General features: G+C 44.9%; 1 protein-coding gene across 1 annotated transcript in view; it reads right to left on the minus strand.

The window, feature by feature from the left end:
• The window catches only part of CACNG2 (calcium voltage-gated channel auxiliary subunit gamma 2), a 151,983-nt gene that overhangs the window by 4,847 nt on the left and 132,510 nt on the right, over window positions 1-14,626 (minus strand). The window contains exon 3 of the mRNA XM_063134579.1: window positions 6,217-6,357. Within this exon, the coding sequence (XP_062990649.1) occupies window positions 6,217-6,357 (141 nt within the window). The remainder of the gene's footprint in view (window positions 1-6,216; window positions 6,358-14,626) is intronic.

The raw sequence follows: 14,626 nt of genomic DNA on the forward strand, positions 1-14,626 counted from the left end.
CCAGTTCTGGGCACCACACTTCAAGAAGGATACAGACAAGCTAGAGGGGGTTCAGAGGAAGGCAACGAGGATGATCAGGGTTCTGGAAACAAAGCCCTATGAGGAGGGACTGAAAGAACTGGGCACGTTTAGCCTTGAGAGGAGAAGGCTGAGGGGCGACATGATAGCACTCTTCAAATACTTAAAAGGTTGTCACACAGAGGAGGGCCAGGATCTCTTCTCGATCCTCCCAGAGTGCAGGACACGGAATAACAGGCTCAAGTTAAAGGAAGCCAGATTCCAGCTGGACATCAGGAAAAACTTCCTGACTGTAAGAGCAGTATGACAATGGAACCAATTACCTAGGGACATCATGGGCGCTCCCACACGAAGCATCCAAGAGGCAGCTGGACAGCCATCTGTCAGGGATGCTTTCAGGTGGATTCCTGCCTTGAGCAGGGGTTTGGACTCGATGGCCTTATAGGCCCCTTCCGTCTCTACTATTCTGTGATTCTATGATTCCTGCCCTCTTCCCCAACTGTTTAGGAAGCAGTAGTATCTATTTGTACGTTTTTCAGGATCTAAATGTTAAAATGTGCTTTCTTCATTGGAGGCTTGTGGACCTTGAAGAGCTGTTGATATTTTGCAGCATACAAATTCCCTGCTTCTTGGTTTAATGCTGCAAGCCTAATTGCTGGCAAATATTACAGGGTATGGATGTGGCTGTTGATCATAATACATTACAAGGCTCTTCTACCCATTCTGCAAAGTGATAGGGAGCTGAATTTATCTCATGTTGTTGTTTTTAAACACCGTGTGCCACTTTCAACAGCCTAAATGTATTTTAAATTAATAAATAAAGGGTGCTTCTTCTAGAGGCAAGCTTTTTAAAGTCCTTGAAATGCTATCGCTCCCTGGATTCTATAGAAGAGTCCATAGATGTGTTTTCTCCCTGTGGTCCTATGGTGATGGACATATCCCATATTCCAGATCATCATACTGTTGCTGAGTTAATGTGAAAAGCCATGACAACAGCAGAAGAATGCTTTTACAACATTCAGTATAGTGATGTGAATTCTGGTAGCGCTAGTAGTGGTGGGCATTACTAGCACAATTATTGTTTCCAACTCTTCACTGAGAGCCACAGACATCCCTAAATTATATACTTTTTATATTAGTATTTCTGAGAGGGTGTGTGTGTGGGGCACAAGAGGTAGATGAAGGAAAAAACAATGCCCTTTCCACTTCTGCTCAGGCTCCTGATGCAATTTTCATCTAACCCTAAGTATGTTTGATAGGGTGTGTCTTCATCAGATGTTTTCCTCCAACAAATGTCCCAGAACACACTGGGGAGATCCGGTTCAGTGTGCACTTTGCTTTGTTCTAGGAAAGTGAGTATGCCATTAATGAGGCCGTAACTTACCCACAATGTCTTAGCTACCTATCCTAGTGAGATACCGTGGTCTCTGTGCATGTGTCCTACTTTCTAGAGTACAATCTTCTATTTGAAGGTCGTCTGTTTGAGGGACTGTCTAGTCCAAGTCCAGTTTAAAGATAAAGAACCACAAGGAGGAAGAGCAGGTGCCATCAAATTGCCCATCAACAGTTAGCACCTGGACAGCAGACTGAGCAGGCATGTAGGTTATCTGGGCACAGTCTTCTCCACTGTGGTGAGATGTCTTGTATTTCTATTTAAACTATGATACTTTTTTCTAAATCTGAATCTATGCATATAAATTACCACATGCACATTTTATGCAAATAGGTGTCCTCTATCCCCCTCTTTCTTGGCAATGCACAAGTGGCTGCCCTAGCTCTCTTCAAGTGTGGAAGGCAATGGGGGTATGCAGGATTCACTCTGGTGATTGGGCAGGCAGGACAAGTCCTCAGTTTTGTTAAGCCTGCTTAACAAAACTGTTAAGCCTGCAACAGTTAAACCTGCAACAGTTAAGCCTGCAACAGTGCGATATGGCTGCAAGAAAGGCAAATGCTATTTTGGGCTGCATTAATAGAAGTATAGCTTCCAAATCACGTGAGGTACTGGTTCCTCTCTATTCAGCCCTGGTTAGGCCTCATCTAGAGTATTGCGTCCAGTTCTGGGCTCCACAATTCAAGACGGACGCAGACAAGCTGGAGCGTGTTCAGAGGAGGGCAACCAGGATGATCAGGGGTCTGGAAACAAAGCCCTATGATGAGAGACTGAAAGAACTGGGCATGTTTAGCCTGGAGAAGAGAAGATTGAGGGGAGACATGATAGCACTCTTCAAATACTTAAAAGGTTGTCACACAGAGGAGGGCCAGGATCTCTTCTCGATCCTCCCAGAGTGCAGGACATGGAATAACGGGCTCAAGTTAAAGGAAGCCAGATTCCAGCTGGACATCAGGAAAAACTTCCTGACTGTTAGAGCAGTACGACAATGGAATCAGTTACCTAGGGAGGTTGTGGGCTCTCCCACACTAGAGGCCTTCAAGAGGCAGCTGGACAAGCATCTGTCAGGGATGCTTTAGGGTGGATTCCTGCATTGAGCAGGGGGTTGGACTCGATGGCCTTGTAGGCCCCTTCCAACTCTGCTATTCTATGATTCTATGATTCTACTGAGACCCTGGCCTTCTGCCAGCAGGGCAGCACCTTCTGCTGCACTTCAGAGCAGGTTTTAGTTCAAACTCCGAGGCCTAGATACACTGATGTGTCCGCAACCCTCACCTGATCCTGCTAGCCACCTCTATGAGGTCTAGCGGGGATCAGATGCACTCAGGAAGTGTATCCAGTTTCCAAAGAGAATCCCATGCAAGTGCAGCAAAATATATTTAAAAAGTCAATAGTAAAAGTAGAACAAACTTTAATGAAAGGGCTGAGAGATAAGGATAAAGAAATACTCCTTTATCACATGATAGTTGCCACTAGAGTGGTATATGCAAATATAGGAAAACTAATCCAATCCCAAGAATTAGAGAGTGACATATTAGGCTATGGAATTTTCCAGATCTAAATAAATTAACTTTGATTATTAGAGCTGCTGAAGGAGGAAGGTCTTGTGCTAAGTTTGAGCAACAATGGAAATGGACATTTTGGAACAGTCAACAAATTATAATGATTGGTCGCTCATTTTTGTTGGTATAAGGAAGAGGAAATGATGGTGTAAGTCGGCTGTTTCGTATGTTGTTGCTGTAGATCTCTTTTGTTTTGGAAAAAAGTTTCAAAATCAATAAAATGTGTAAAAATAATAGTAATAATAATAATGAAAGTAGGAAGGAATGGACAGGTACCAAATACCACTACAAATTATTATAAACTGCCCAGAGAACTTCCGCTATGAGGCAGTATAGAAACGAAATAAATAATTAGTAATAATAAAAATACAAATATTCACCCATATTCATCACTGGCCTTAGAACACAAGATCCCTGCTGGATTGGACAAAGGGTCCATTTAGTCCAGCATCCTGTTTAAAATAGTGATTAGCCAGATGCCTTTAGGAAGCCTGTAAAAAGGGATTGAAAGGAACAGCCGTCTCTTGCTATACAGAATGGCCCAGTTTTGTATGATCATGTTTAAGCTGCAGTGTGTGCCGGACGCCATTTGCCTAATTACCCACCCAGGCTTGGCTTATTATGTTGTCCGAACTCAGGTGGCATGGCTTGTTTAGGGGCGGGGGGGGGAAGCAGAAGGAGATGAGCATCCAAAGCAGGTCACAACAGAGAGAAATACATTCTCAGGATGCTACTTGTGAATAAACTATTTTGCATCCTGAGAACATGTTTCACTCCTATGTGACCTTCTTTGAGAAGGAAACAACCCTCAAATAACCCAACATCAGGCCATAGGTTATTTGAGGGTTGTTTCGTACCCATACAAGCCATGCCCCCCGGGTTCAGACAACATGACAAGTTGCACTCAGGCAGTTAATAAATGGCGCCTGGCATACCACGGTGTTTAAGCCATGGTGATTGTGCAGACTGGGTCAATGTATGCATAATATTACAGGCATTCTGAGGGGGGGGGAAACAAACATATAATCCACTTTCATCACTGGATGCCATTATGGACAATACAATAATTAGAAGCAACAGGCAAAAGCCACAGACAATAAGACAGGCCACTAAAAAAGAAGCCTACATACATACTGCAACATTTTCAGAGGGAGCTATAATTGCTCAAAAGGGGATATTGCAAAGCTGGATTTTGGTGTTTCTCCCCGACTTTGACATTAGGTGAAACTCTAGTCCCAGGCCTTAGCTAGACCTAAGGTTTATCCCAGGATCGTCCTGGGGTCATCCCTGTTCATGTAAATGACACACAGGATATCCCAGGAGCAGGCAGGGACGACCCCGGGATAAACCTTAGGTCTAGCTAAGGCCCCAGTCTCTTTCGATGCCTAGTGGAAAACCTGTGTCTATTCTGTACCACTTCCAACTACAGTTGTGGGTTCACATGACCAAATGTCCTTCTATGAAAAATTATAAATAAGTAAATAAATAAATAACTATATTGTTGCACCTAGAAAACTAGCATGTTAGAGAGACGGCCAGAAGTTTTATCCCTGATATCTAGTGTTCTGTGCGGAGGGAATGCCCGAAATCATGTTGAAGCTGAAGTGGTACTGGCCAAGGCACAAGTTTACAGTCAAGCTTTAGATTCCAAAAATGTCTTCCTTGTTTTCCCAAGCTGCTCTTTATTCTTCAACCTAGCAGACAATACATAAATAATGAAAAGCTGTTGTTGTTTTTTTAAAAAATTCTGCCAGTGATAGATTGCCCTTATCACCAACGTATCTGTGGCTGAAAGGAAGGATGGGAAAGCTCCCACAAAAAGGAGGCAGCAGCATGGCTTCTCCACTGTGCTTTAGATGAAGTGCCCGCCTATATAAGCCCAAAATCCTCTGCCCTAGAACACAATCCAGGAGGGCGGGAACCCTTTTCTGTCCCTTCTATGCAGCCACAGAAGGGATAGATGCTGTTTTTCTCTGCCAAATGACTGGACAATGAATGGCTTGGGGACCAGTTTTGGATATTATCTGTTACTTCCTGCATTTGTGAAACTCTCTTGTAAGTAAGTCCTCTTTGAATCTTGAGAAGTCTTGCACTGCCAGTGCCAAGCTAGACATGACAGCCAAAGATCCGTCCATTTAAACCTGGGTATGCTTCAATCGTGTCTAAAGGGAAGGTCTTCTGCTCTAAAAATGAGGCATACTGGGTGTGTGCCTGCTGTGTCTTCAACCTCTAGCTTATTTATAACATTTGTATAACCTCCTTCATCCTATTAGTGGTGCGCAGTATACCTCCCTAAAGCCTGTCCTCTCCCAGCCACTTTTATCCTAAGCAGAACCCCAGTGCTGGAACAGAGCTTGGCTGGCAGGAAAGCTCTGGTGGGGACAGGGCTCCAGGGCAGGGGGCAATTGGTGGGCAGAGCGGGTTCGGCTTCCTTCAGCCACTTACGCATTTGCTCTAAAAATGGGAACTCTTTCCCTCAGCTCTATGCACAACTAGAACTGACCTGAGTTTAAATGTAAGAACATAAGAACATAAGAAGAGCCCTGCTGGATCAGACCAAGGGTCCATCTAGTCCAACACTCTATTCACAGCGTCCAACCAGCTGTCGACCCACAAACAGTGCATGGGTGCAACGGCACCCTCCCACCCATGTTCCCCAGCAACTGGTTCACAAAGGATTACTGCCTTGGATACTGGAGGTAGCACATAACCATCAGGGCTAGTAGCCATTGATAGCCTTCTCCAGGAATTTATCCAACCCCCTTTTAAAGCCATCCAAATCAGTGGCCATCACTATATCTTGTGGTAGTGAAGTCCATAATTTAACTACGCGTGGTGTGAAGAACTGCTTCCTTTTATTTGTCCTGAATCTCCCACCAATCAGCTTCATATACAGATCTTCTACTGTCTCATCTACTTTGGTCCTCACCTAGCACAGGTTGCAATCCCAAAATGTGGAATGGAGCTGTGTATTCTTTCTTTCTCTGTGTGAATGTTTTTCTCTCTGGTTTAGAGATCTGTTCTTTCATCTAAAGGAAATTAATTCAGACTCAGAAATAAGGAGTTGTGTCACTGTTGCTGTGCAAACATTTGCATGTCCTTCCTCCTCTCCCCCTTTGGCCCTTGCCATTGCTCGGGCAGCTGGCTTCTCTTTTGAGCTACCCACAAATTGAACCTGGCCCTCACTTGTGATTTCTGTTCTTCGATCCCGCAGATGGGCAGCCCGCTCGTCCCTCAGCCCTTTACCTGCAGACACGAAGAAGATGCCGGCACTAAGGATGATGTTATGCCGGGTTTTGTAGAACTCGCTGGCTGCAATGCAGAGTCCACCCATGAAAAGCAGAATCACACTCAGGATCGGAAAAATACTAGAGGCCCTTACAGCCCCTGTAAGCAAAGAAAGGGCAGAGGGGAGGAGGAAAGGAAGGGGAGAAATAACAGCATGCGTATGAAGCAAGGGGAGAGGGGAAGAAAAGACGAAACAGATGGGAGGAAAATGGAGAGGGAAGAGATTGGAGGGAGGGTAACGATTGCAGCAAGGATGAACAAAAAAGACAGAGCAAAGAAGCAAAGGAATTGGAAGGCCAGTAATAAAGGAGACAGAAGGAAGAAAGAGAAACAGAGTGTCAACAGAAGAAGAGAGCTGTTACAAATGAACTGTCAACATACTGGATATCAGAAACGAGCAGTGCTCTTAGGGCTGGGGACTAGTCAAATGGCATCTGGCATCTGGTAGCAGAAGTTTACCTGGGTCCTTTATGCAAGCAGAAAACCTAAAGGCATATCCCTCTGATCAAATAGAAAGTGAAATCTAAAGGCCAGGAAGCCACCACCAGTGCAATGTAGTTACTCAGCATAGAGGTGACAACTGCAATCAGCAGTAGCGTTGTGAAAATAAACAGATATTTGCAGAAGCGGATGTGGAGGACTCTCCTAAAAGAGCTGAAAGATAAATCCTTGCTCACATGTGTGCAAGCATGCATGCAAGCAGGCAGGCAGGCACACACACATACGGAAGACCCAGAGCATCTTCAGACAGGTGGATTTTCACATTTCCCTACTGTCGCTATTGCCTCCTGCTGCGGTCCCACAATAGTGATGGTCTCTTTACACGAGGAGAGAAAGAGGAAGCAGCAATGACCACGTGGCCCATCCAGGGGGCATTTATATTGTGCCATTTTTCCTACACACAGCAGGAAACGGCAGCACTTTTTTTTTTAAAAAAAAAGACGGATTAAAATGGATCTATTTTGCAACGGAAAAACAAGCAGAAAGAGCGGAAGGAGCAGGAGGTGCGCGAGAAGCAGATGTCATCGTCTAAAGGATGTGCACATCCGTAAGTGGGCAGTAGCAAGCATGCGATAAAACGCTTGTCTGATGACGCTCATATATGTATTGCACACAAATGAAAGCAGATGCATGTGCCTGCTCTCATTCACTCCCATCCTACATATTCCAGCCAGCAGATGGCAGAAGCATGCAGATACTTAAACAATGTGTATGCACACAAACTCAGACACACATACATGTAATGTATTGCAGATTAAGAAATGCAGAATATGGGCAGCTCTGCACAATGCAATTGCTCTAGGGAAGATGGTGGTTCACCAGGATTTTCTGCAGCAAATATGTTAATATGGACGTCACACCCATACTCATGTCCTTCCTCGTCTCCTCCTTTGCTCCTCCCATTGTGTATCAGAAGATAAATGTGTACACGTGCATGACGTCCATACTTTACATGTTTGCTATCAGAAATATCAGGATTTATGTTTATCACTTCAAACACAACATGTATAGCAGCATCTAACTTGTTCAGTCCTCAAAAGTACTAATGTGGATTAGAATGACGAGGTCACAAATAAATGTGTATTGAAAACATGCATAAACTTCATCCATTCACCATTAACTAATCATCTTGATTGTTTGAAAAATAAGATGACTATATTACAAGTGTGTTTAGGCACATCTAAACTATGTTAAATAATCTTTCAAGCATGCTCATTTAAAATTCAGAAATATCTCTCTTTTCTACCTAGGAAGGAAAAAATCTCCAAGGTGTTTTAGTTATTTCTGATTTGTTCTCAGACTCTTATGTCAAGTCCTCTTTCTTCCCAGGTCCTCCATCCCCACTTATTCCCACTAATTTACAGGAGCATATCCTATAATGCAATAGCAGGACAGGTGTCATGATGCAAGGAAGTAAGGAAGCTGACAGGATATATTTTGGTAAAAGGAGTTGTTTTCTTTCTTGGGAGGGCTATATGATTCTAAGCTAAATTGTCATGTTTGGTCCCACTGACTAATGGATAACTCTATTGCTGCATATAGTTAGGCCATGGCCTCAGTCTGGCAAGGAAGGTGTAGGAGTAGGCTGACATACACACAGCACATGAGGAGATCTGCATGCACACTTGCACCTACATTGTGATGCCATCTGGGCCGCACTGAAAGGGCTGGATGCAAGTTTTGACACAGTCATGCGAGACCACTAATGTGTGACTAGTTGTATGTGACAGGAATTGGATTGTGGCCGATGGAATTGTACCTTTGCCAGTGGTAAATATGGGCCAGAATGGATACTACACCAAATATTATGGGAGCTCTAGAAATGCATGTCATCAATTATAATCCTTAACCAGTATTGGGCTGGATGTTGAATTATACACAGTTGATCTGCAGTCTCTACAATGTAAGATCTGGGAATGGGCATATAGGCCGACAGAAATTGTATTTATACAGGTCAAATGGCAAATGAAGAGAGTTGCAACACAAATCCTAATGCAGGGTGTAGTGACTTAAGCAAATATAAGAAAACAGTTTCATTTCAAAACTACCCAACACGTCCCAATGTGTTTTGAGCTGTGCCAACTCTTCATCAGGGGAGCATTTGTTTGTTTAAAAATCTCCCTTTACATTCTCCAAGAGGAGCTCAATAACTTTTATTTCCTGCAGGAAATTGATGTTATGCAGTTTTTCTTGGGGAGTGTAAAGGGAGATTTTTAAAAAACAAAATCACCAGTTCCCTGATGAAGAGCTGATATAGCTCAAAATGGGCTGGAAGCTTTTGGAAAGTTTTGCATTTTGAAACATTTCCTGCACTGGCTTGAAACATGTTATACCATTTTGAAGGGGTGGGGGTGGGGGCAAATGTTAAACTGAACAAGATACAAAACGTACATAAAAACAAGCCCCCAAGTTATGCTCAAGTTGTACTTAGGATGTGGTGTTTGCTTTGTGCTGAGGAAGCATTGGTTCTTGTGCCCTCTGTTGCCTTTCTTTTGGGTCTTTTGGTTTGCTTTGTCAAGTACAAAAGCTAATCACATACCAAGCAATTCTGTTTTCCACCCGACCGGCCAGGTGTTTGGTTATTTTGCTCAAGAAAGCATGAATTTTGTGCGAATGCACAAAACACAAACGGAGGAAAAGGTTGGGGTGGGGAAATAAATTCCTCTGTTAGAAAAGGACACATACTTAAATCTTGGTCCAGGTTTTAATACATTGCTTACAGGTTACAACACTACTACTACTACTACTGCAATACATGTATTCTGTGCTTAACATGCAGCTCATTGCTGTGGAAAACATGAAAATGATGCGGTTCAGGTCCAGAGGATTTTAAAGCTGTATTAGATGGACCAGGCAAGCATTCTTGTCTTTCCCAGTTTTTGGCCATGTTTCAGAGACGGTGCTATGCTACACTAATGACTTCTGGAAAGCACTAATGAGATTTAACAGTGGGGAATGTCAGCAAATGCCAGGAGATGCTCACCATCAGAGGATGCCCTACATACTGCGGGACCTTTTTGATACCTTAGGTATGTGTACCACCATTTACTTTTTCTTCATATGCCTCTAATTAGTCCAACACAAAAGCATCAAAGAGACTTGTGCCAGTGAAACAGGGCCTTTTCTGGGCCAATTTTGATGGGCTAGGAAAGGGCTATCATTCAGAATATATTATGCAAAAGCAGGCTGTCAATGCAAACTAAGTTCAATTTGCGTGATTCATTGCTATTACAGAGTGTGGATTCAGTCACAATCCTGCATATTTGTAGCCCCCTTCTGTACATACACTCCTCTTTGGCTAGAAGGGTGGAGAAAATTAAATGATTTGCCATGTGTACTTCCTTCTCTCTATCTCTGTGGCCTGGTTCACATGACACACCAGGCTCAGTGGGGCTTGCTTAACCCACAGTGAGCCATGGAGCATTCCAGGTGACAATCGAATATATCCGATTGGGGTCATCAGGGCAATACCATGTCATGCGAACCTAGCCACCATGGGTTAATTGAGGGTTAAGTGTTGCATAACCCTACTACAAACCAAGGGTTGTGTGAGGGTTGTTTAACCCTCAAATAATCCACAGTGGCTGGGTTCGCATGACATTCTCCCCGTTAAATAACCCCTGGTGAGCCTGGTGTGTCATGTGAACCAGGCAAGTGTGTGTGTGTGTGTGTGTGTGTGTGTGTGTGTGTGTGTGTGTAACTGACCTCAAGAAATAAAGACGAGTGCTTGCAGTCTACATAGTTGCATAGCCTTGTAGAAATGTGTGAGGATTATTAGTTTGCTGCAATCCATTGTACAGTGGACTGCCTTTCAAGACAGTTCAGAACACTTCATACAAAATATGGTGGGAAGACTGCTGACTAGCACCATGGGATCATAACTGTTATTATGATCATATTGGGCCAGTATTGTACCATCTTTACAAGATCCTGGTTCATTTTCATCCTCAATTTAAAATGGTTTTATCGTATCAACCCCTTCATGACTTGGGGGAGGGCACAGTATACAGAGGATCACCTGTTCCCATAGGTTCATACCCATGCTACAAGATCATCATCAGAGGGCCTGTATCAAGTGCCCCAACATACTGAGGTCAGGCAAGTGGCTACTCATGAGTAGGCCTTCTCATTGTTAATCCCTCCAGCCCAGTTGTAGAATGTCCTCCCAAGAGAGGTCCGCCTAGCATCTACCCTAAAATTTTGCCAATGTATTTTAATCTTGTAGAATTTTAAAAATGTATATTCTTGCTGCCTGGTTTATATCTTAAAGTGTTTTTTTTTATCTCTGTCAGACATTTTAGATCTGTTAGTGGTTGCTGCTTGTTATGTTTTAATCTCTGCTGCTTTTAATTGATATTTTGGTGCTGCTTTTGATGTGCATTTTATTGGATTTTTATTTGTGTTTTATCTCTATGTAAGTTGCCCTGGGAACAATCTGCTATTGGGCAACTAATAAATTAATAACAGGGAGTCTGTCCTGGATATCTGGCATTTATGGGGAAAAGCTTCTGCACCTGGTTCTCCTACCTGTTTTGCATGAGGGAGAGGGATGGAGGGGAAGAACCTCAAGTATGGTTCAGTTTGATCTGCAGTAATAAGATGATGATGATGATGATGATGATGAAGAACTCCGTGCTAAATATAAGTTCACCTGCTGATTTCTGCATATCAAACCTCTGTTAAAGGCATAGGAGCCAACTCAATCTTTAAAATGATCCATAGCTGATTTATATGTCCAACACTTATGGATACACCTAGTGTTAAGTAACACTCCCCCCTCTGGTATAAGGAAGCTCTCTAGTAGTTTCCTTGATGTATTGCTTGACTGACTGGTAAGAAGACAAAGAGTTAATCGCTGAAATCTCTTATATGTTGATAGGCTTACTCAGCAAAAATGCTCCATGCTCTTTTATCTCATGCTAAATTTATGATGGGGACCTTGGCAATGTAGCAGCACAGGCTTCCAACCCAGATATTAGAAAGCCTGCTAATGAGAAGGTGCAGCCTTAGCTCTAACTGCAAATAAGTAAATAAACTGGGGGCCTTGCTAGATCTACCGGATAATCCGTCTGGGAGGAGGGGCGACAGCGCGCTACAGCTAGCGTGCGCCGTCGCCTTTTTCCAGACGTCAACACGCGATGGGGCAAGGGAAAGCCCCGTCGCGTGCTCCGTGTTTTCCCCCCTTAAAGGGCCATGTGCGCAGGAGCGCACCGCCGAAACAGGTAAGTCTTTTAAAATAATAATAAAGGGTTCCCTGCTCCCCCTGATTTCCCTCCCACGATGTCTGATGCCCCCCCTGCCTGCTCGCTCACCCGTCCTCCCCCCCGTCCGCCATGGCTGTCCCTGTCCCCGTTCTTCTCCCCCCCCATTTGCCAGGCCCGTCCCTGATGCCCGTGCCCGTTCGCCAGGCCCATCCCCGATGCCCGTGCCCACTCGCCAGGCCTGTCCCCCATCCCCGATGCCTGTGCCTGCTCACCAGGCCCGTCCCCCGTCCCCGATACCTGTGCCTGCTCGCCAGGCCCGTCCCCGATGCCCATGCCCGTCTTTCTCCCCCCCCTCTCCTGCCGGATCCGGTCTTCCCCCCCCCGTGATCCCCCCCAGCCTGATGGGCACAGCGCTCCTATGGAGTGCTGTGCCCAGTCCGTGGCTTCTCCCGGCTACTCGTGAGTAAGCGAGCAGCCGGAAAAGCCACGGACCCTGCTAGACCTTCCGCAGCCCCGGCCTCAGGCTGGGGCTGCAGAAAAGCCGGGCCATAAGCGAATCCGCTTATCCCGGGTCAAGGGAGGACTTAGCCTGGCCTGACCCCGGAATCCCCTGTACGTCATCTGGATGTACAGGAGGGAGACCGGGCCTCACACCGCGCTAACTCCTCGTCTAGCAATGGCCTAGGAAACCAAGAGAGTACATTCTTCTAGCTTTACAAAGAAATGGTATCACAAAGAATCTTGCATCCTTATTCTTATTATTCCACATGTTTATTGAATCTGGGTTACCAACAGACCTAGTGTGACGAAGTGTCAGGCTAGGGTTGGAGAGATGCAGGTTCAAATCCCCCACTCAGCCATAAAGCACATAAGGTGACTTTGGACCAGTCACTACCTTATAGGGATCTTGTGAAAATAAAAAAAGGGGAAAACTATGTATTTTGCCCTGAGCAACTTGAAGGAAAGGTGGGATATAAATGTAATGAATAAATATTCTCCACTGCTGTTGCTTTTTACATCATTGCACCTTTGTGCAGGGAAAATCGGCATTTGATGACTATTCATTGCATCTCTGTGCAGGGAAAATCGGCATTTGATGACTTTTCTTCTTGCCTGTTCTGAAGCTAATAAGATGTGCAGAAGTCTTTTCAGTGAAGAAAAAGAAAAAGATTGGCAACTTTTCCTTTGATCTTCTAAACACACACACTCACAATTGCAGCTCATGAGAACCTCACAAGAGAAGGTGCCCAGGGTTTTGCCACTCTCTTTTGACCTAATTCAGGGCAAAGATTTCTCCTCTTGGCTGTTTAGAGCGGCTGCAACTTCCAGCAATGCTCCTGCCGATGCAGACTTTATGGTTGAGATCGTGTGACCTGATTCCAGTGTGACCCGATTCCTGCCGTGGTGGCCCCAGCAATGGGAGGATGACAGGTTAAGCATGGAGTGGGGAGAAGTAAGGGAATCATGTGGCACTGGGTGGTTCTGGGGTCATGTGACGGTATGCGCCTTGCGGTTTGATTAAGTCTCCCCACTTTGTAGTTCCCTTAACCACCCTCCCCCTGAGTGCATATAAACTGGCCCCATCTCTCTCATTTTGCTGTACCTGCTCACTCTCAGAAGGGGCTCTCTAGCATTTCTTTGTTGTTTGCTTTAGTAGTGGGCCAGTTGCTGTGCTCTGGGCTACTGGAGGAGGCTTCAGGGGTGGGGAGTCTGGAGACCTGCTGCTCATCAGCCGTGAGGTGGCAGGGGGAAGAGGAGAATGCAGTTAGCCATGGTGAGGGAGGAAACAAAGAGCAATGTGATTGGCTAGTTCTAGTGATGCCCTGCGCAGCTGTTGGAGGTTGAACAGGCAGATGAGAGAGAAATTGAATGTGCAGATGAAAGAGAGAAAACAATTTAGATCTGTGCAGGGAGTGGCCCTGGCAGCGGTGCCTGGAGCTAAAGTGGCTCCTGCTTGAAAAATAGCGAAGATCACTGATGTATCACATCTCAATTCTGTTTTTCCTCCAAGCAGCTCAGGCTATCATTTCCCCCTTTTATCATCACAAGTTAGAAATATGTATTTGCTGGGGCCACCCCAAAGCTTCGTGGGGATTTGAATACAACTCTTCCCACTCGAAACTCAGCATTTTCTTCACTACAGTGCACTGGGTTTTATAAACCTTCCCCACAACACACGCGCGCGCGCACACACACACACACAGAGAGAGAGAGAGAGAGAGAGAGAGAGAGAGAGAGAGAGAGAGAGATGTACGTGTTAAATGAATGTGCAAAGCCATCTTGACTCTTCAAAAACGTGAGAAGAGCCACGCTGGAGCAGACAAAAGGCCTCTCTAGTCCAGCATTGTGTTTTCACAGGGGTCAACTAGGAAAGCCCACGAGCAAGACAGGATAAGCGTGGAACAGCTTGTGTTCTCCAGCAACTGGTATTGAGAGGCAATACCAGTTGCTTATTTTCAGGCAAGTGGATATAGGATCGTCACCTTCTTTGTGAATCCTCGTCCTTGAAAAAGGGCTCAGAATACCTCCTTGCACACTTTTGAAAACCCAGAAGAAGGACATTCAGGGTTCTTCCCAAATCCTGACGTCCACAACCTCTCCATGATGAAAGTCAAGTCAAGAGCAGAAGGGTGGATATAGTAATATTACCATTAATTTAGACT

Source organism: Elgaria multicarinata, chromosome 9, assembly GCF_023053635.1.
Source record: "Elgaria multicarinata webbii isolate HBS135686 ecotype San Diego chromosome 9, rElgMul1.1.pri, whole genome shotgun sequence".
Classification (NCBI taxonomy): domain Eukaryota; kingdom Metazoa; phylum Chordata; class Lepidosauria; order Squamata; family Anguidae; genus Elgaria; species Elgaria multicarinata.